Below are 21,319 nucleotides of genomic sequence, written 5' to 3'. Positions count from 1 at the left end.
TGGTGCAGCGATGTTTAATGGCAATTCGTATAAACCAAGCCCATGCACAAGTAGAAAGTGCCCGTGGAGCCGGCAGGAGGCTCCCGCCGCGCTAGAGAACCACAAGCCCGGCCGTGCAGCCCTCCCCGCGGCGCCTTAAATAGATTCTTCACTATACTCTGTATGTTACAGTATGTACAAGACCCCTCCCCTCGGGGGACGGGGCGGACTCCGCAACGCGTTCCTATGTACACCACCTCCCCTTCGGCCCTGAGGTCGGTGGCCAGAGTCGGGTGATAGGGTAAGACAGGGCCAGAGAGGGAGGAAACAGACGCAAACATGCGGAGTCGGGTGGGGACAGGGTCAGCCCTGAAACACGAGGGGCGTGCGCAGCGAAGGCAGTGGTGGGAACCGAGGCGGATACATTCAGAGACGCGTCGAACAAATAAATAAGGCAAGTCAGGAGGGGGCCGAGTCGGGTGCAGGCAGGAGGAGCTGGGGAGCAGGGGCAGGCACGGCTCCGGAGGTCACAGCGGAAGATGCAGGTATGTGGGGCGCGGGTCTTCTGGAGCCAGGACCAAAAGAGACGGGGCACGACCAGGAGGGACGAGGAGAGGGGTGTGGGAGCAAGGCGTGGGGAGGAGGGAGGAGGCCTACAAAGGGCTCCAACAAAGGTGAACAGGAAAGCTGCCGACAGGGGCTCCCCCTGCCCCAGAAAGCCCTCTCCCGGTTAAGACTGCACGAGGCGCCCCCAGGGTGGTGAGAAAGGCGGTGGCCAGGTCATGTGGCCAGTCCGGGCTGGGGAAGCCCTTCCAGCTCCTGGTTCTGCTTCAGTTCCCTCATCCTGCAGAGAGAAAGATAGGAGTCAGAGGAGACTGGTGGATCAGGACGGGTGGCAGGGCAAAAGCCCAGGGGGAGAAGGGATGAGCACCTGTGTCGGCAGCGCCGCAGGAATCTCATGATCTTCCGGGCTGCCTGGTCCTGCTTCTTGGTGAGAAAGGAGCCTCTGGTGAAAGAAACAAAAGATGGACCTCACAGAAGGCATCGCATACCTTAGGCCCCGCAGGAACCCTAGGCACGGAATGGCAGTGAGGCATGATGATCAAGAGGATGAGTAAGGGGGAATGGCGTGGATGCAGTGGGTGGGCACAGAGGGCTGGGGCTGGGCCCTACTTGTTGCGGGCAGGCAGGGTGGCCGAAGGCCGGTGGGGAGGGCCGGGCCTGCGGCGGTAGGAGCGGTAGTGCTGCTGGATGAGCACAGCCGCTCGGCGGCTCTGCTGAAATCGCTTCTGTTCATAGTAGCTTCGGAACTTGCTCTGGATCAGGATGGCCGCCTGGGTCATCTTCTTATAGAGTGCAAACTGCAGGGGTGGGGAGGAGGGACAGGGGCTGAAATAGAGGGACGGAGACCCAAAGCCCTGAGGCTCACCCAAGTTAGGCTGATGCAAGGCTCTTTCTGTAACCCACACACTCAAGGAAAGACTGAATCATCACAGACCTCACATTCACAGCTCATGCCTAATACCTTAAGTGCAATCCAGGTCAGCTTGTGGAGAGAGAAGGGGAGTTAGGGCTCTGGAAACATTCTGGAATGGTTAGGCGTGGGTGTGGGTTGGTGGGTTGGTGGTTACACTTTTGAGGGAGAAGGGTCTCACCTGCTTGTACTTCCGGTAACAGCGCTGGATTACAGCTGCTGCTACCTCCTGCTGCTCCTTCAGCCGCCGGCCCTGAAGGGAGAGAAGTCTCAGCACCTCATGACCCACATAATGGGATATCTGACTTGTCCCTCCAACTTTCCTGGGGTTCTCCTGACCCTTTACCCCATCCAAGGCCTGTCTGCACGACTACTCATCCTCCAAGAGCCGTGGGAGCCCAGTCTCCCCTGACTGGAGATTGTGTAATTCATCCTGAGACCCCTGCCCCTCTGACCTTGTACTTCCGGAAGGCCGTCTGGATGACTCGGGCAGCCTCATACAGTTCCCGCTGCTCATGATCTGATAGTGTCAGCAGGGCAAAATCACTTTCCATCTTGCCACTGGTAGATGCAGAGAGAAACTCTGCCCAGGAGGGTGCTGAAGGGACAGCCAGGCGACCTCGCTCAAAGGGCAGTTCGCTGTAGGGGGTAGGGAAAGAGGATGTCATGAAGCATCTGAAGTCCCTCCTCTGCCACCTGTGGATGGCTACGAAGGAAAACCACCAGCAACTGAGTCTGGAGAGTGACTTCAGAGTTCATCAGCCAGTTCAGTTCACTTCTCCAAGGCCCTGGGGCCTCAGCCAGAATGGAGCTTTGGCTGTGGGAAAGCCAGCTTTCTCCCTTCCTCCCATCTTCCTTTGAAGAGTCTGGAGGCTTTGTCCTGAGCTAGTCACCTGGGAGGGGTTGAGCTGGGGAAATGGTCCACATTCTCCAGGTAGCTGGCCAGCCAGGACATGGTCTCACTGAGCCCCACAGCCCCTGTCCGCTCCCGCATTGAGGCTCCAGCCTCGGGCAGCCCCACGAAGTCCTCTCGTTTAATCCGCTCTGGTGTGGCTTCGATGATCTGCTTGGCCAGTGAGATCATGTCCACCTGGATGAAGGGAGAAACTGAGTGTGAGCCCTTAGGGGCCCCAACTGCCAGCTGTAACCTCAGCCCATTCCTATCTTGTTCCTTCTCTCCCTGCCAGGTGCTGCTGACCCTGTCTTTCTGGGCCACTGTTCCAGACTCATTCATTTATACTGATGGGGCTCCCACTTGGGGGCCCCTCTGTGCTGAGACGCTATAGAGAATATAGGACAAAAAGGAGATACTCCAAGTGGGGATTCAAAGCTGAACAAATGGAGGACTTGACACCCTTTCAGGCCAACCATCCACTGTCCTACCTGGGCCTGCCCCATGCCAGCTGACCAGCACATGCTCCCCATAGGCTTGGCTGTGCCCATCTTCAACTCTCCAAGAACCATCCCAACACTTGCCAGCTACTACCCGGATGAATGGCTCCAGTCTGGCCTTTGCTCCAGCCCTGAAGCCTGTACTCCAGCACTTCCTGCTGGACACACTCAACACAGCCTACTTGCGTAGTTCCTTAAGTTTTTTATACTTAAAGTGCCACCCACTTACTCCATTAGTCTCTCTAAAGCAGGTATGTCCCCAGTCTAACTATTAGAGAAGTACAAGGCTATACTTGAAGATTCACTTTCATTCCACAAGACTTTCTTAGCTTTATCATGTGCAAGCCTCCTTCCTGCATCAGATCACTGCCAAATACCCTCATCTTGCCAACCTTACCTCTCCACACAACTCCCAGCTGCCCTCCGTCATCTTGGTTCTCCTAGAACCTTGTCCCTACATAGATCAACAGGTAACTCCTACAAACCAACTCTAACTGAAGATATTCCCCAGAATTTTTGTTTGTTATAGAGACACGGTTTCTTGTCCAGGCTGGAAAGCAATGGCACAGTCAGCTCACTGCGACCTCACACTCCTGGGTTCAAGGGGTTCTCCTACCTCAGCCTCCCAAGTAGCTACAACTACAGGTGTGTGCCACCATGCCTATTTTTTAAAAATTATTTTGCGTAGAGATGGGGTCTTGTTATGTTGGCCAGACTGGTCTCAAGCCCCTGGCCTCAAGTGATCCTCCCACCTCGTTCTGTGAAAGTGATGGGATTACAGGGGTGAGCCACCACACCCAGCCAGAATGTTTTTTAATGCTTTTTATATTTTAAATCTTACTATTTTGTCTTTTTTTTTTTTTTTTTTTTTGAGACAGTCTCACTCTGTCACCCAGGCTGGAGTGCAGTGGTGCAATCTCGGCTCACTGCAGCCTGTGCCTCCTGGGTTCAAGTGATTCTTGTGTCGCAGCCTTTCAAGCAGCTGGGATTACAGGCACGTACCACAGTGCCCAGTTAATTTTTGTATTTCTTGTAGAGACGGGGTTTCGCCATGTTGCCCAGGCTGGTCTCAAACTCCTGGCCTGAAGTGGTCCACCCGCCTCAGCCACCCAAGGTGCTGGGATTACAGGCGTGAGCCACCAAGCCTGGCCAAATTTTTTTTTTTTCCAACATCAGTATTGTGGGACCAGCCAGAATTTTCAACCTCTGCTGCCTCATGACTTCCAAGTCACATGGTCTGAAAGGAGCTAAACAAAAGGCTACCTTGCCTGTCCCAAAATAAGTAAATAGGCTCTTCCTAAACTGAAGCCAGACTTTGATTCTGCTTCATGGAAGTCGGCCTCACCCTTCCTACTCCACTTCTAGCCCCCATCACTCCGTCAATATAAGCAGTACCGGGATCACATCCACAGCATGTGGGCTGTCACCGTCCTCTGGAGCAGCCCCATCATCTGAGGCTGGTAGGAGGGCAGGAGGGGAGGAGAGGGGCCCCTTGGAGTTGGTAGCCTCATAGTCCATGAGGAGTAGGGGGGCCTCTGGGACACCAGAGGAAAGCTGGCCTGGGGCCATGTCCTCCATAGTCATCTCAGAGGCTGGCAGAGGCGCAGGAGGGGGACTGCCATCTGGGGCACTAGAATAGGCTGACGTGACGGAGAAGGTGCCATCCGACAGCTCCGAGGGCGAGGAGACGCTGCTCAGACCTGTGTGGGGAGGGAAGAGAGTGAGGGCAGCCGGAGCCACGGCCATCCCTCGCTAGTCTCCTGCCTCCCCCATCCTGTTCTCAGTCCCCCTGTCTGTTCTTGCTTCTGTTATCTCCCATCCCTGCCTCTGTGGTTTGTCTCCTCTCTTACTCATTTCCCACACCCTTTGGCTTTGCCCTGGCCTATCCTCCTATCTACATCTCTCTCCAAAAGATTAGGGCCACCCTCACCAGTGTCTGGGCTGGAGGAGGGTGGCGATAGGGCAAGTGGGGGCTCCACCGAAGCTTCCTGTCTCTGTAGTTCCTCAAGGCAGCGGGCAAGGCGCACATGACCCCGGGAATGAGCCACAGACAATGGCAGACGGCCCAGAGAGTCAGGAATGCTCAGTGCCTGTCGGTTCCAACGGAAAAGGAGCACAGCAGCTTCCAGGTGTCCCAGGGCACAAGCCCACATCTGAGGAAGGGGGCGGGACGAGGAGAGGGAGGTGGAGGTGAGGCCGGGGGCTCTTCCTCCAGGTAGTCAGGTCTTGACCCCAGCCCACCCCACTCCCTGCATTCCTCAGGATCTTCCTTTTCAAGGGCAGTTCCCATTGCCCACTGCCCCATGTGTGCTCAGAAATCGTCATCCTCACCAGAGGGGTGCAAGAGAAATGATCCACGTTGAGCGGGTCAACCTCCTGCTCTAAGTCCAAGCTTCCAGTCTCCACACTCCTGGAGGGTTTGGGAGAGAGACAGCAGAGCCCAATGAGGGAAAAAGTGGGCAAAGTAGGAACATCAGAAGTAAAGGCACTAGGAGGCAAGCTGTACAGGGACGGTGGGAAGAGGCAGTCAAGGACACAAGTTTAAGGAGGTCAAAAAGTCAAAGTGTTGTAAGTCAGGATATGAAAGTTACCCAAAATATAAGTCCTCTCCCAACCCCCTCCCTTCCCACAATGACCCCAGCTCCCTCTTGGTAGGGCCCCAGGTCCTCCAGTTCCTCTTCGGTCCCGACACTTCTGTCCCAGAGGCTGCCCATCCCTCACCCAGCTGCCCTTGCTCACCGCCACTGGCTCAGGGTCTCGATGAGGCGGGCATAGCCCTGGGCAGCAGCCAGGTGCAGAAGGCTCATGCCCCGGAAAGGGCTTCCGTGGGCCAGACGTTCAGGACCCTTCCAGGTGGAGCGTGGGATCATGCTTTCTACCAAGACCACTACCCGTGCTTCGAACCCAGGCCCCTGGCCTTCATCCTGCGATATACACACTCTTAGGCAGAGACCCAGGTATCTCCTCCCCTGGCTTGAGATGGCCTTGGCCACCTCACATCTGTCCTCCCAGCTTCTAATTTTGCCTCCTCCCCACATGTCCCACTCTAGGATCCCATCAGTGGAAGTTCCTCTGTGGCCTGTGTCTCTTGCTCCCACAGCCACTTCCTCCAGCAGCCAGACCTCACACAATCTTGCCCATGTGCCTTCCCATCAGCTCAGATTAGTGCCATGTTCACACATGGCTTCTCCCCCTCAGAAGCCAGAGCCTTTTCTGAGCCTTAGCCCTCTTCTTTCAGAAACTTGGGACCCACAGAGATCTGAGCCCCAGTGCTCCTGACCCCTCCCCCACCCTCTCCTTCCCCTCCACCCTTCTTCAGACCAGAAATAGTCTGAAGCCCGTCATGCCAAGAGGGTGCCCAGAATAGCCACTCTCGCCACAAGGTGGGGATGGGAACAGGGCGACGTCAGGGAGAGGGAAGACAGGCTGAGGAGGCTGGGGACAGGAGAGGGAGGAGAGTCACGGGCACTAGACGTTTTCTTTAGCTGTGTCCTCCCCTTGCTCCCCACCATAGACCACCTCCCTCCTCGCAGAAGTACCTGAACTGGAGGAGTGTCAGGACCCTGGCAAGGCACCTGCCCAGCTGCTGCGATTTCTGCCATCCGCTTCTCCATCTGCTCCAGTCGCTCTAGTATGGACATCCGGAACTGGTTGTCTGAGGGGGAACGGGTATGGGAGGCTGAATGGGCAGAGTCTAGGTGATGCCCTGAACACCAAAAGTAGACCTGTCCCAAGATCTGGGGATGAGGACACAGAACCATATTCTTGTATCCTCCCCAAAACAACAGCTCCTTTACCCCTTCACCTAAATAAAGCGCACCAGGACTCAGTCCTTAAACTAGGGCTGTTAATACTACCCACTGACCTAGAACCCGGATCTGGAACCAAAACTGTTTCCTTCAAGGTACAGAGGTAGTAGGAATTCCCAATGGTCATCCAGCCTCCAGCTGTCCCAAATCCCACCTGTACACACTCTTCCCCCCAGCCTTTTCCTAGGTAAAATGTTCTGTCAGTTTTTGCAGCAGATGCTACCTTTGTCCCCCATGGTGAAGGTGAAGGATTCCAGGGTCCCTCCCCTTTAATAACCACTGCCCCCAAAAGCTCAGGGACTGTGATTTGAAAAGCACCTCCCCTTCCTCCCAGCCCCCCGCAGCTGTCCATAAAGATGATGGTGGGGGACGGAAGGTGACAGAGATGGATAGCCATATAGCCATGTCCATTTCTCCTCCTCCTCCTCCTCCCCCCATACACAAATACACACAACACACACACACACACACACACACACACACGTACACACATGCCCCCAAGCTATATCTGTCCCCTCCTGAGATCAAACAGGGACAAGAAGGGGAGGCGGGAGGGGATCAGAGCTGTAGGAAAACAGACATAGAAACAGGGTGGAGGTTAGAGATGTTCTGAGATGCCAGGAGAGAAAGGGATGAAGGTACACAGGTGATAATAAGGGACGAGGACAGAGAATGATTAACAGAAACCCAAGGAAAGCAAAGGGAGGAGAGAGAGCAAAAAAGATAAAGTGAAGGAGAAGAGAGAAAGGACAAAGGAGGGCTGGGGGAAAGTGCCAAACAAGCAGTAAGAAAGGACGATAAAAGACAGGCAAGTTAAGATACTGGTTCAAGAAGAAATGGAAAGAAGAGGGATGGAAGACTTGTAGGAGAGATGGTAAAACGCGGATTAGACAGGGACAGAGAAATAAGGTGATGAACAGTCACAGGGCAGGACAGAGACAGAACAGGACTGAGAGACCTGGCCAGATCCCAAGGTAGGCAGACTCAAGTCAGAGACAAGCAACCCAACACACTCAGGCTTTGTGTGGGGGCCAGCTCCAAGAGTGAGGCAAAACTAGGGACCAGAGCTCTGGAGAGAGAAGTAAGGACAGAGGGAGACTAAGATAACACAGACGGCAGCAGAACTGAGAGAAACCAAGAGGCAACAACAAAGACACCAGGAGGAAGAGAGAGAAAAAAGCAAACCTTGAGAAAGCAGAAAGCAGCAGGTGCAGACAGAAACAATGTTCAAGGCCACAAGAGAGAGAACCAGTAACAGGAACAAAAACAATCCCAGATTTAAATAAATAAATACACAGACACATAGATACATGTATGTGTGTGCCTCTGTGTTTGTGTTAGTACACCATGTTATTAGCAATGGATATCACTGAGAAGTAGTAGTATAGGAAATTTTTTTCTTTTTTTTGAGACGGAGTCTCGCTCTGTCGCCCAGGCTGGAGTGCAGTGGCACAATCTTGGCTCATTGCAACCTCCACCTCTCGGGTTCAAGCAGTTCTCCTGTCTCAGCCTCCCGAGTAGCTGGGACTACAGGCACCCACCACCACGCCTGGCTAATTTTTGTATTTTTAGTGGACACTGGGTTTCACCATATTTGTCAGGCTGGTCTCAAACTCCTGACCTCAGGTGATCCACCCGCCTTGGCCTCCCAAAGTGCTGGGATTAGAAGCATGAGCCGCCTCGCCCAGCCAGAAATTATTTTCTATTTTGTGCTTTTGTGTAATTTCCAAATTTCTGTTAATGAACACGTCTTTATAATCAGAAGAGGAAAAACAATAGACATTTAAATATGTAAGTACAGCCAGGTGTGGTGGCTCACACGTGTAATCCCAACACTTTGGGAGACCGAGGCGGGGTGGATCACCTGAGGTCAGGAGTTTGAGACCAGCCTGGCCAACATGGTGAAACCTCATCTCTACTAAAATCACAAAAAAGGGCCGGGCGTGGTGGCTCACGCCTGTAATCCCAGCACTTTGGGAGGCCGAGGCGGGCGGATCACGAGGTCAGGAGATCGAGACCACGGTGAAACCCCGTCTCTACTAAAAATACAAAAAATTAGCCGGGCGTGGTGGCGGGCGCCTGTAGTCCCAGCTACTCGGAGAGGCTGAGGCAGGAGAATGGCGTGAACCTGGGAGGCGGAGCTTGCAGTGAGCCAAGATCGCACCACTGCACTCCAACCTGGGTGACAGAGCGAGACTCCCTCTCAAAAAAAAAAAAAAAAAAAAATCACAAAAAATTAGCCAGGCTTGGTGGCAGGCGCCTGTAATCCCAGCTACTCGGGAGGCTGAGGCAGGAGGATCGCTTGAACCCAGGAGGTGGAGGTTGCAGTTACCTGAGATTGCGCCACTGCAATCCAGCCTGGGAGACAGAGCAAGACTCCGTCTCAAAAAAGAAGAGAAAAATAAATAATAAATAAATATATAAAGTTGTGCATAGCACCTATATATTGCTCTAGACCCTGTCCCTGCCCTGCCTCTTGGCCTTCCTTGTCTAGATTCCACCCTTTGGGATGGAGACGGCAGGTCAAGAACTGGTATAAAAATGACCCCAAGATTTATGGGGAAGAGGAGGTGAGGGAAGTTTGCTGCCGCATTTAGAAATCACTAATGAAACAGGAATTGAAAAAAAAAAAGAATGGTAAAGTGGGGGCTCAGTGATGGCCACCTGAACCCTGAGTGGTCTAGGAGCATGTCATGCTCTAAGGCTGTGGGCCTGATACTTGGGTTCAGAGGGCTGGGTACTCACCGTCCAGTGACAGCCAGTCAAGTTGAGTACTAGGCAGAGACAGGAATCGGCGGGCTCGATACTCAAAGAGGACAGAAGCAGAAAGGGGCCCCTCCCGCCCTGCCACCTGCAAAGACACCAGCCCTACCTCATGGGCTGGAGAGGGCAGGATCAGCGAGAAGGGCTCTTTCCCTGGCTCCTTCTCGGGCTACCTGTGTCAGCCACAGACAATTATTCCATAGTTATTTCCCCTACTGCCCTGCTGTGGGCCAAGAGGCCCCTGGCTTTGGTGGCCTTGGCACTAACTGGGAAAGGAGTCTATTCATTTGAGAACTTAATACATACTATGGGCTAGAGATCCCTTGGATTCTAGACCCTGTAGTTGATGATATTTGTTATTCAGCAAGAAGGTTTGGAAACTGAGGGTCAAGAGACTAGTTGTGAACAATTTGGTGTTGGAAAATCCTCTTGATCCCCAGATCGGAGTCCAGAAGTTATGACCCTGTTACTGAGATGGAGGAAAGGGGAGCTAGCTGCTCATGGACAGTGTCCAGTGGCCATAAGCATGGAACCAGCAGGCCCTGATCCTAAGACCAGGTGTTGAGACTTTTTCTCCCAGTCCCCAGATTCTCTGGTCTCATCCCCTTTCCTTACACACATGCTGGATGCTGCTGTAGAGACTGGGGGAGAACACACTCGTAGACAGGAAAGCTGCCAACCTGTCACTTTGGTGGTCCTTGAGGTCCCCTAGTAAGGCTGATTTTTGAGTGTAGGGTAAGGGCAAGGCTGGTGGCAAAAGGGCAGAGACAAACCTTGGCAATGAAGTCTAGACCAGTGCTGTCCAATAGAACATTTCTGCAGTGACAAAAATGTTCTATATCGTCACTATCCAATAGGGTAACATGAGCCATGTGTGGCTACTGAACACTTGAAATGTGGTCAGTGAGACTGGGGAAGTGAATTTTAAGTATTCTTTAACTTTAATTAATAGGCACATGTGGCTAATGGCTACCATACTGGACAGCACAGTTCTAAAAGCCAATATCCTTCAGTCCCAAGACTGGTTAGAGGAAACCCACATTTCTTCTTTCTCATTCCCCCTGGATTGGAGTTGGAGACTCTGGCTCTAAGCCAGAAAGCCTGGACAGACATTAGAAATCCCTCTGGTCAATGCCTAACCTTACAGGAGGGGAGGCCAAGGACCTCAGGAAGGATCAGACTCATCTGAGGTCACTGGTTAGCTAAAGAGTAGATTTCTTGGACCAGAACCTAGATCTTCTGACACCCAAGTCTGGGCTCTTCTGCCTGCTGGGAGAGCTTGGGGCTCAACCTCGGGACTGGATGAAGTCCTTGTGCTCTTAAAACAACCCATTTGTTCCCAGTGCTTTCTGGAAACCTGGAGGTCCTGATCTGTCCTAACTGCCCACATGTCAGTCCCTCCCCCTACGGTTCCCAATCCTCATACCGGGACAGTAGCAGCGTAAGACACCAGGCTGGACAAGTGAGGCTGGCACTGCGATGTGATCAAAGACACACGAGTAATGCTCGGCGGCTTCAGTCCAAGGACCTGTGATGAGCACCTTGACCCCACCCTGCAGACAGAAGTCAGAGACAATGTGACTGGAGTTGGGCTTTCATCCACTCACTCATTCATTTATTCAGACCCTTAGAGGGTATCTACGATATGGCAGGTCCTGTGCTAGAGTCTGGGGGTCCAGGGATGGACAGGACCCAGTGGGGTGAGGTCAGTTAGTCTATCCCTCCCCAACATTCCTGCCAAGTGGTTGCCTGGTCTCTACCTGAATCTGCCACAGCTGGGAATTCAGGGCCTCCCCCAAAGCTACCACAGAGCTGTCACCAGAAGGAAGTTCTGTTCTTGGGCTAATTCACCCCCACTGTACTTCCTCCTTTTCCTCTCAAAGGCAGCATAAAACAGAACTTCTCCAGTGCTGAAGACAGTCTTTCAGCTATTCAAAGTCTGCAATCACATCCCTGATGTTTCTTTTCTTCTCCAGGCTGCACAGCCCCAGTTCCCTACCCCTGAAAACAGTCAGGAAGGGAATGAGGTCCTAGGAGACTCCAGAAACCATGCTAACACGTGGAAGGGAGAGGAACAGAAAAAAGGTTAAGTTGCTGAGGACTCTGGAAACAGGAAAGCAGCTTCACTCTACATAAAAAAAGAGATTGGCGGCTGGGCACGGTGGCTCACACCTGTAATCCCAGCACTTTGGGAGGCCGAGGCAGGCAATCACCTGAGGTCAGGAGTTTGAGACCAGCCTGGCCAACATGGTGAAACCCCATCTCTACTAAAAATACAAAAATTAGCTGGGCGTGGTGGTGCATGCCTGTAATCCCAGCTACTTGGGAGGCTGAGGCAGGAGAATTGTTTGAACCCGAGAGGCGGAGGTTGCAGCGAGCCGAGATCGTGCCATTGCACTCCAGCCTGGGCAACAAGAGCGAAACTCTGTCTCAAAAAAAAAAAAAAAAAAGATTAGGTAGCGGACTAAGAAGCCTAATAAGCCATGAAAACTGAGGGAAACTAGATCAAGGACCACGGGGTAAGAGTTAATACAATTTGTTGTGGGAAGTCAGAAAACAAATGGGAGGGAGACGGGAGGAGATAAGCCTGAGTCTCACCTCTGGGTAGGACCACTCTGGGGAGAAGTCTGTGATGGTGCTAAGAGCAGGAGAGAGCTGGGGGGTCGGAGCAGGGATGCTTGGAGCTTCGTCACTGATGAGTTCTCCCATAAGGTCTGGGAATGATGAAAGACTGAAGGGCTCCAGTTCACTGGCCCCAACAGGTCCTCCAAACAAGGCCTCTCCTCTTCCTACCCTGCTTGATGGCTCCAAGGGGGCAGGTGAGGGTGGGGGTGAGGGAGGGGGTGAAGGTATGGGTGGGGCAGCCCCCTGACCCTTGAGCTCCTCCCCACTCTCATCATCTTGGATGAAGAAGCAGTTTCCTCTTCTCCCACCTGCTCCTGACTGTGGTGGGGGACCCCGAGCAGCTGCCTGGGGCTCCAGGGCAGCAGCAGGCTCTAGGGCAGAACAGGGGGTATGAGTGGCCTCTGCCTCAGGGAATTCTGGGCTTACTCCCTGCCCCCCTCCATATGTCTGGCCCCTCTGGGGACTGTTGAGAAAACGATCCGGGTCAAAGGCAGGACTGGGAGGAGCCGGTGGGGCAGAAGGCTCAGTGCCTACAACCACTGCCAAACTCATGGAAGGCCTAGGATCAGCCTGGGGAGCCAAGTGCCTGGTGGGCGTCAAGCCCCCAGCCGGCTGCTCCAGTCCTGTCAGGAGGAGGATAGCAGTGCCTCCTCTTGAAGAACCCCCTCGAGAAGTGGGAGGGCTAGGTCTGATTTCTAGGGGCTCTGCAAAACCTGATGAGGAGGAAGAAGAAGAAGAAGATGGGGAGGTGTGTGCCTTGGGGAGCTCTGGGGGAAGTGGGGCTATCAGTGGAGGAGGCTCTGGGGGGTGAGGGTGGGGGATAGAGGTCAGGGTTAAAGCTCGGGGCTCCACTTTGGGAGAGATGATGCGGTGTTTCGTGCTGCTGCATTTGTGGGTAAGGCTCCCAGAACCTGGAGTGGAGAGGAGTAGGAAGGAGAGGAGATAAGACACATCATTCTGCACCTTCTCTACCTTGAAGCCCTTAAAAGTATTTCCTGGGACGTCCCTATAAACCAGAGGTGTAGGCCAGGCGCGGTGGCTCACGCTTGTAATCCCAGCACTTTGGGAGGCTGAGGCGGGCGGATCACGAGATCAAGAGATCGAGACCATGGTGAAACCCCATCTCTACTAAAAATACAAAAAATTAGCCGGGTGTGGTGGCGGGCGCCTGTAGTCCCAGCTACTCAGAGAGGCTGAGGCAGGAGAATGGCGTGAACCCGGGAGGCGGAGCTTGCAGTGAGCCAAGATTGCGCCATTGCACTCCAGCTTGGGCGACAGAGCAAGACTCCGTCTCAAAAAAAAAAAACAAAAACAAACCAGAGGTGTAATACTGATTGTAGCCACTGGGAGGCATCAGAAATGTCTGTTCTCTACCCCTACCCTTCATTGCCCCTCCCCCTCTCCATTTCCCCTCAAAACAAGCAGGACCAGAGGTACGCTGCAGAGAACTGAGGGCTTGGGAGAGTAGCTAAAAGCAAAAGCTAAAGGCATGGGAAAAGGACAAAAGAACAGAACCAAGGGGGTGGCAACTAGGAGGAAGGCTAAGGCTGGGTGTCATTGGTGGTGCTGAGGGGACAGGAATTGCTGAAGGTAGAAGACAGGAAGGGCAGAGGCTGCCATGACAGCTGAGTGCAAGGCTGGCTCCGAGCCAGTGTGCACCCAGATGGGAACGTCTCTGTTCATCTAGCCCATCTTTCTGGGACATGCAAAAGACTTGCAAATCAGCATGCAAATCCCATCAAGATGGATATCCCCCTGGCTTGCGTAAGAGCAGTGTGGCTAGGTGGGAAGGCAGCCAAAAGGTCAGGGAGTAACTTACCAAGTCCCCCACTGCAGAGACAGGCGTGGGTTCGGGGCGCAGGCTTGGTTGGGTGGGTGTCCAAAATCTGCTGCACCAGCTGTTCTACAGAGAACTCTTCTGTTCCATTCCCACAGCTCCACTTGATGCCATGAACTAGAGAAGTTAGGGGAAGTGCTGTGGGATGCCCAAGAAACAGGCCCCAGAGTACCTTGATGGCTCCTCCAAGCACCTGACATGCTTCAAGACTTCTGGCCAGGTGAACAGAGGCCAGCAGCCTCAAGACTGCTCAGATATGTCGCTTTAGTCCTTTCTCCGTATTCTAATACCTGAGAACACACCGGGAATCCTAGCACCCTCCCAGCTTGGAGGGAGGATCAGCCCTCAGGCTTTGGGTCCAGAACCATGGCCCCTCTGGGAGCCCTGTTTCTACTCTCCCCTTGGAGCTCTATCCCCACCCTGCTGCCTTACACATGGGCTTCAGCTGTCCCAACAACTCCTCCCGGGACCACTTCAGCCACTCTCGACGGTCGCTGCTGATGGAACAAAAGATGGGGCTGCAGCCCTTTCCGCAGTCCTCCAGGGCTGGGACGTTCAGGTAGTGCACAAGGACGATGTCAGGGTTCTGAGAGCATAAGGGGACACACAGAGCCATGGAGTCCTGAGGTCCAGGGGCTCAGCTTCCTAATCCTCACTTTCTTCCTGGGCACCCTCCTAACCTCACCCCCAATTTCTGACTCTCTCCATCCCCAAGCCCCTTTCTCTTCTTCCCAGGCTCCTTTCCTCACTCAGAACTTAGCCATCCTTTCACTTCCTTCTTTCAGACCCGTGTCCCTCAAAGAGTCAGGAAGAGTGTGGCTCCCTGGGCTCTTCCGTCCTTACCTGGAGCAGCCAGTAGCAGCGCCGATGGAATGTGGGGACGATGGAAGAGTGAACGTAGCAGCCATAGAGACACTGCCAGGAGACAGGCTGGGGTGGGGGGAGGGCTAGTCTGCTCCCCAACTCTTCCTCTGTTCAGTCCCTTTGCAGGAATCCCAATCTTTCCACCAGTTCCTCTTCAACCCTTCCCCCACCCTCGCCCCCACCTATTCCCCACAACTTTTGAATCCCTGAGTCATAGATGAGCAGTGGGGCTGGGGCCTTATAGTGAGGACCAGATCTGAGATATGGGACTATCTGGAAACCAGAGGGCAGAGCAAGAATGCCTCTGAGATGAGGGGCAATGATTTGGGGAAGAGAAACCTGTGCTGAGAGCATCATTGCTGGGATCCCTGAGGGAAACACAAGAGCAGTGAGGGGCCTGGCATCAGTGTTCTGGAAGGGAGGCATGGCCTACAGCCTGGAGAGTTGAGTCATGGAGAGAAATGGGAAGTGGAGAGTGGCCAAAGCAATGTCAGCCGACCCAAAGTGAGTGAGAAGGGAAGAGTAACTGGGAGGGGGCTGAGGTGGACAATGCCACCAAGCCCTGGTCGGGCTAGAGCCCAGCTAAGGGTGGAGGAGGGCAGGCTCGGGATGATGAGCTGCACGTCTGACTCTCTTACCTCCATGCCCTGGACCTTCAGCTTCATGTGGTCCTCTCGGGTGGTCTTCCCATCCTTCCGCTTCTTCCAGAGGTAACCATCCTTCCGATATTTCACCTTCTTGCGATTGTAGAGGATGATGGAGCCATTCTGAGGCCTGGGAAGGGAAGTGTTGCCCTGGAGTTCTGTGAACAGAACCCAGGACCCCTGCCACTCCCCCATGTTCTCAAACTTTCTCACCTTGTCTTTGGGGCACAAGATAGCCACTCATCATGCTTCTCAAAGGTGATCAGGTAGGATGCAATCTCCTGTAGGAGAGGAGGCACTCAGGTGGGCGTCTCCTTCATAGAGAGTCTGAGCCTGGCCTCTTGGTCATCCTGTCAGTGTCTCACTCTCTGCTGAGTTCTGGCAGCTAGTGGAGGATGCTTCCAGGTATCTGGACCCAGCAAGACCCACTGCCCTCCTAAGAACCCCTCTTTTGTCCTAAGACAAAAGTCTAACATTTTATCTTTCCCTTACTCCCACCTGGGGCCTTGATCTTAGGGGCAGGTCCACATTCTTCATCATACATTCATCATACTGTGAATTATTTTACTCTCCAAAAATCTCATTCCTGTGCCCCTTTTTTTTTCTTTTGAGACAGAGTTTCACTCTTGTTGCCCAGGCTGGAGTGCAATGGAGCGATCTCAGCTCACTGCAACCTCTGCCTCCCGGATTCAAGCAATTCTCCTGCCTCAGCCTCCCGAGTAGCTGGGATTATAGGCATGCGCCACCACGCCTGGGTAATTTTGTATTTTTTTTAGTAGAGACAGGGTTTCACCATGTTGGTAAGGCTGGTCTCGAACTCCTCACCTCAGGTGATCCACCCTCCTTGGCCTCCCAAAGTGCTGGGATTATAGGCATGAGCCACCGCGCCCGGACCTTTTTTTTTTTTTTTTCTTTTGAGGCAGAGTCTTACTCTGTCACCCAGGCTGAAGTGCAATGGCATGATCTCGGCTCCCTGCAACCTCCGCCCCGCAGGCTCAAGCGATTCTCCTACCTCAGCCTCCAGAGTAGCTGGGATTACAGGCACTTGCCACCACACCCGGCTAATTTTTGTATTTTTAGTAGAAATGGGGTTTCACCATGTTGGCCAGGCTGGTCTTGAACTCCTGACCTCAGATGATCTGCCTACCTCAGCCTCTCAAAGTGCTGGGATTACAGGCGTGAGCCACCACTCCTGGCCTCTGTGCCCCTTCCTGACTCAAAAAATTTCAGTGGTTTGACACTGCCAGGAATTTCAGATTATTTATTTATTTATTTATTTTTCTGAGACAGAGTCTCGCTCTGTCGCCCAGGCTGGAGTGCAGTGGCGCCATCTCGGCTCACTGCAAGCTCCTCCTCCCGGGTTCAGGCCATTCTCCTGCCTCAGCCTCCTGAGTAGCTGGGACTACAGGCACCCGCCACCACGCCCGGCTAATTTTTTGTATTTTTAGTAGAGACAGGGTTTCACTGTGTTAACCAGGATGGTCTCGATCTCCTGACCTCGTGATCCACCCGCCTCGGCCTCCCAAAGTGCTGGGATTACAGGCGTGAGCCACTGCGCCTGGCAGGAATTTCAGATTCTTTAGCCTGACTCCAAGGTTCTCCCCAACAAGGGATCAAACTTTCACTGTTCCCACTATTTACCCATATTGCTCCTACAATTCCTGCCAGATAGATCCACTGATTCCTTCCTGAACATGCTTTGAATAGTTACCTCCTGCATGTTAGTGCCCTACAAGACAGGTGCCATGTGCACACCTCTCCATATCTGGAAATCGTAGCCATTCTATAAACCAAACCCCTTTTCAGATGCTCCATGAAGCCCTGCTGACCACACTGGCCTTTCCTAAAGGCTCTATAGCACTTACAACAATCACACATACACACATACACACATCCTTTTCCTGACAGTCCTCTTCTGACATCAAATTGATAAATATCAACAACCAACTACATACAAGGCAGTAAGTATGCAGAATGCAGAAAATGTGTAACACAAGGACTGTGCCCCCTCCAGAAGGAGCCAGTGTCAGTGGTGGTTAAAAACAAAGGTTCCGGCCGGGCGGGGTGGCTCATGCCTGTAATCCTAGCACCGTAGGAGGCCGAGACAGGCAAATCACTAGGTCCGGACTTCGAGACCAGCCTGGCCAACATAGTGAAACCCCGTCTCTACTAAAAATACAAAAATTAGCCAGCTGTGGTGGCGCGCCTGTAGTCCCAGCTACTCAGGAAGCTGAGGCAGGAGAATCACTTGAACCTGGGAGGCAGAGGTTGCAGTGAGCGGAGACTGCACCATTGCACTCCAACCTGGGCGACAGAGTGAGACTCCCTCTCAAAACAAAAAGCCAGGCTCGGTGACTCATACCTGTCATCCCAGCACTTGGGGAGGCCGAGACGGGACGATCACCTGAGGTCAGGAGTTTGAGACCAGCCTGACCAACATGGTGAAACCCCATCTCTACTAAAAAATACAAAAACTAGCCAGGCGTGGTGGCTCATGCCTGTAATCCCAGCACTTTGGGAGGCCGAGGTGGGCAGATCACGAGGTCAGGAGATTGAGACCATCCTGGCTAACACGGTGAAACCCCGTCTCTACTAAAAATACAAGAAAATTAGCCAGGCCTGGTGGCGGGTGCCTGTAATCCCAGCTACTCGGGAGGCTGAGGCAGGAGAATGGTGTGAACCTGGGAGGCAGAGCTTGCAGTGAGCCGAGATCGCGCCATTGCACTCCAGCCTGGGCGACAGAGCGAGACTCCATGTCAAAAAAGAAAACAAAAAAAAATCAAAAATTAGCCGGGCATGGAGACATACACCTGTAATCCCAGATACTTGGGAGGCTGAGGCAGGAGAGTCACTTGAATCCAGGAGGCGGGGATTGCAGTGAGCCGAGATCGTGCCATTGCACTCCAGCCTGGGCAACAAGAGCGAGACTCCGTCTCAAAAAAAAAAAAGGCCCTGGAGTAAGTTACATAAACTATGAGGTAAATCAGTTTCCTCATCAATAACATAGGAGCAATAACAGGGCTTGCTGTATAGCACCATTGGAGGATTAAATGAGACAAGGCAGGCCAAGTGTTTAGCACAGTGCCCAGTATGTAAGGAATACTTTATTGGCAGTAGCTTTTGTTTTTACCCAGGTGGCTATGCCACAGAAAAGAGGGCTCCTTCAAGATCCGTGTCTTTTTTTTTTTTTTTTTTTGAGACAGAGTCTCGCTCTGTCACCCAGGCTGGAGTGCAGTGGCGCCATCTCAGCTCACTGCAAGCTCTGCCTCCTGGGTTCACGCCATTCTCTTGCCTTGGCCTCCCGAGTAGCTGGGACTACAGGCGCCCGCCACCACGCCCGGCTAATTTTTTGTAGTTTTAGTAGAGACTGGGTTTCACCGTGTTAGCCAGGATGGTCTCGATCTGATCTCGTGATCTGCCTGCCTCAGGCTCCCAAAGTGCTGGGATTATAGGCATGAGCCACTGCACCTGGCTTTTTTTTTTTTTTTTTTTTCTTGAGACAGTCTGGCTCTGTTGCCCAGACTGGAGCGCAGTGGCGTGATCTCAGCTCACTGCAGCCTCCGCCTCCCTGCCTCAAGTGATTCTCCCACCTCAGCCTCCCGAGTAGTTGGGATTACAGGCACACATCACCATGCCTGGCTGATTTTTTGTATTTTTAGTAGAGACGGGGTTCCACTATGTTTGCCAGGCTGGTCTTGAACTCCTGACCTCAGGTGATCCACCCGCCTCAGCCTCCCAAAGTGCTGGGATTACAGGCATAAGCCACCATGCCTGGCCAAGATCCATGTTTTTTATACCTCTCCTATGATCCCCAAAGAGCTTAGAATGGTGCTCTGCACTTAGGAGTGTTGACAGACACAGAAAGACCCCCCACTCACCCTCCTCCAGCCTACTAGGTCTTGCTGGGCCCCAACCCCCAGCCTCCCTAGAAAACCTCATTTGTATTCCACCGTAGCCTCTCTGGAGGCAGCAGCGGGCAGCGAGGAAGACACTCCAGCAGCTTCTTGGGGAGAAAGATCTTCAGGTGGTGGCTGTTTTCTAAAGGGAATTAGAAGGGAGGGTTTAGTATGCTACCCTGAGGCATCCCTGTGATAGTCCAAGGGGAAAGGGCTGAAGGCAATACAGAGCACTGGGGAAAACTGAAACCTCACTAAGCAGAACAGAGAATCCAAGAATTAGAGGGCCACTAAAGCATGGGGAGAATGAAAAGCTGTGGCCACATTGGGAACCTGGTTTGTGAACTTACCAGCAACCTCGGTGGTGTCCTTGGTATTCATGGTGAGGGCTCCAGGGGGCAAGGTCACCCCCGGCCTGAGGGGCCGGGGGGAGGGGGAGTCTGTGCTGGGAAGGGAGAGAACAAGGTCATGACAGAAGCCCCCACATTAATCCAGGATGAGAAGTATGAGGTAGGGAGTGAGTATAGAACTGGGTCATAGCATCTGGGAAGGATGAGGAAAGGGAGGGAGGGGCTGACTGTGATGTGACAGTAGAAGAGAGAACCACACATGGTGCCCGGAGCCAATATGAGTGAGGAGACTGGACAAAAAGAGTGAGCAAGAAGAAATGGGGTGGGGTGGGGGAGGGGAGAAGACTGGCAGGGCTGGGGCCTCAGAGGCCCTAAAGCTTGAGCTTTTGCACAGACTGGGGCTATGGTTGGGTCAGGTCCCGGGGGTTGGGACTCAGGCCATCCGGTCCTTGGAGGATGGTTTGGCAAGAGAGCCTGGATCCTGGGGGCAGGGCAGGAGATTCTACCTCCGGTAGAAGCTAGGCCTTTAGAAGACACACCCTGAGTTCCTTCTCTATTTGATTTTTCCAAGGGGAAGGGCAGATCTGATAATTGAACCTAACCTATTCTCTCCTCCAGGTTGGTTAGGACCTGATAGAATCTGGGCCAGACACCCAGATTCCCACCCTCAGGACAACCCGCCCTCCGGCTGACAGCCCTCTCTACCTCCCTCTCCCCAAACGCCTCTGCCTCCCCTGGCCTCCAGGCCTAGCCTACCCCATCTACCGCTCTGGCTCCAGCCTGAGCCCCCCGCCCTCCTCGGGGAACAGATGGGAGCTGGAGGAGGCTCTCAGCACGGGCTCCGCCAGGTGTCCAGGATGGAGATGGGAGGAGGCCCGTCGGGCTCGGCTATGTGCAGTGAAGCTGGGGTTGGGGTAAGGACTCCACCCCAGGGCGCAGGTGCGCAGTCCCGGCTAGGCAGCCTGCCAGGGTGCGGAGCGGGAGCGGGTCCTTGGGCTGCACTTGGGCGGCGCCGGATCGGACGCTTGGCACTCTGGGCGGCCCCCCCGGCGGAGTGGTGGTCCCAGGGGAACCTCCGAGGTGGGAGGGTCCCGCCCGCATGGAGGGATGTTCTGGAAAAGCCGGGAGGAGAGTCCGCGGGCACGCGGTGGGCGAGGGACAGTGCAGGTGCCGGGTGCGGGGGTCTCCGGGACAGTCCCCGGCACGCGCTGGACCGCCGTGGGGCCCTGCAGCGAGCGGCGCCCCCTGGCGCGGGGGAGGAGGACGGAAGCGGGAGGTGAGGGCGAACGGGGAGGAGGGACGGTGGTCCCCAGCGCGGCGCTCCGCGTCGGGACCTGGAGGAGCTGCGCCCCCTGGCGCGGGGGCGGAGAGGCGGGCGAGAGGCCCTGGCTCTTACCTCCCGGGGTCCCGCGGGTGACGGCGGCAGCGGCCATTCTACCCCACACCGATCCCCCCCCAGCGCCGGCTGACAGCGGCGTCCGACGTCACTGCGCACGGGGCGGGGCCTCCCAATTAAGGGGAAGAGGGTCAGGAAGGGAACCGGGGTCAGCACACGTGGGGTTCTGGGTGGGGCGCTGGGCAGAGGGACTCGGCTTCTAGGGCTCTGAGGCAGGTCGAGGGACAGACTGCTGGGAAGTCCCCAAAAGGGCAGCAGCGCTGAGGGGCAGGATTCCAGGGTCCTGGAGG

At 54.1% G+C, this 21,319-nt stretch overlaps 1 protein-coding gene and 1 pseudogene across 4 annotated transcripts; one reads left to right on the top strand and one right to left on the bottom strand.

The window, feature by feature from the left end:
- On the bottom strand, positions 1–21,112 carry CAMTA2 (calmodulin binding transcription activator 2). Of its 4 annotated transcripts, none has more exons than XM_030799706.1 (23): positions 21,030–21,112; positions 19,634–19,728; positions 19,322–19,425; positions 15,601–15,668; positions 15,382–15,517; positions 14,723–14,809; positions 14,312–14,465; positions 13,862–13,996; positions 12,016–12,953; positions 10,844–10,970; positions 9,400–9,534; positions 6,385–6,500; positions 5,585–5,769; positions 5,177–5,255; positions 4,776–4,998; positions 4,241–4,545; positions 2,347–2,543; positions 1,909–2,092; positions 1,635–1,706; positions 1,505–1,525; positions 1,153–1,340; positions 911–985; positions 1–823 (listed from the first exon to the last, which is right to left on the bottom strand). In XM_030799706.1, the coding sequence occupies exons 2-23, from the start codon at positions 19,662–19,664 to the stop codon at positions 760–762; spliced, it is 3,624 nt and encodes a 1,207-aa protein (XP_030655566.1). In that variant the 5' UTR covers positions 19,665–19,728; positions 21,030–21,112; the 3' UTR covers positions 1–759. The 4 variants fall into 4 exon arrangements, with proteins under 4 accessions (XP_030655566.1, XP_030655567.1, XP_030655568.1 ...); XM_030799707.1 differs by having other exon boundaries at positions 14,723–14,794; XM_030799708.1 differs by lacking the exon at positions 14,723–14,809.
- LOC115831499 lies at positions 19,737–21,232 on the top strand (annotated as a pseudogene).
- Positions 21,233–21,319: the final 87 nt, after the last annotated feature.

Source organism: Nomascus leucogenys, chromosome 19 (assembly GCF_006542625.1).
Source record: "Nomascus leucogenys isolate Asia chromosome 19, Asia_NLE_v1, whole genome shotgun sequence".
NCBI lineage: Eukaryota > Metazoa > Chordata > Mammalia > Primates > Hylobatidae > Nomascus > Nomascus leucogenys.
The sequence above is the reverse complement of the archived record's forward strand: the minus strand, read 5'-3'. Positions and strand labels throughout refer to the sequence as shown.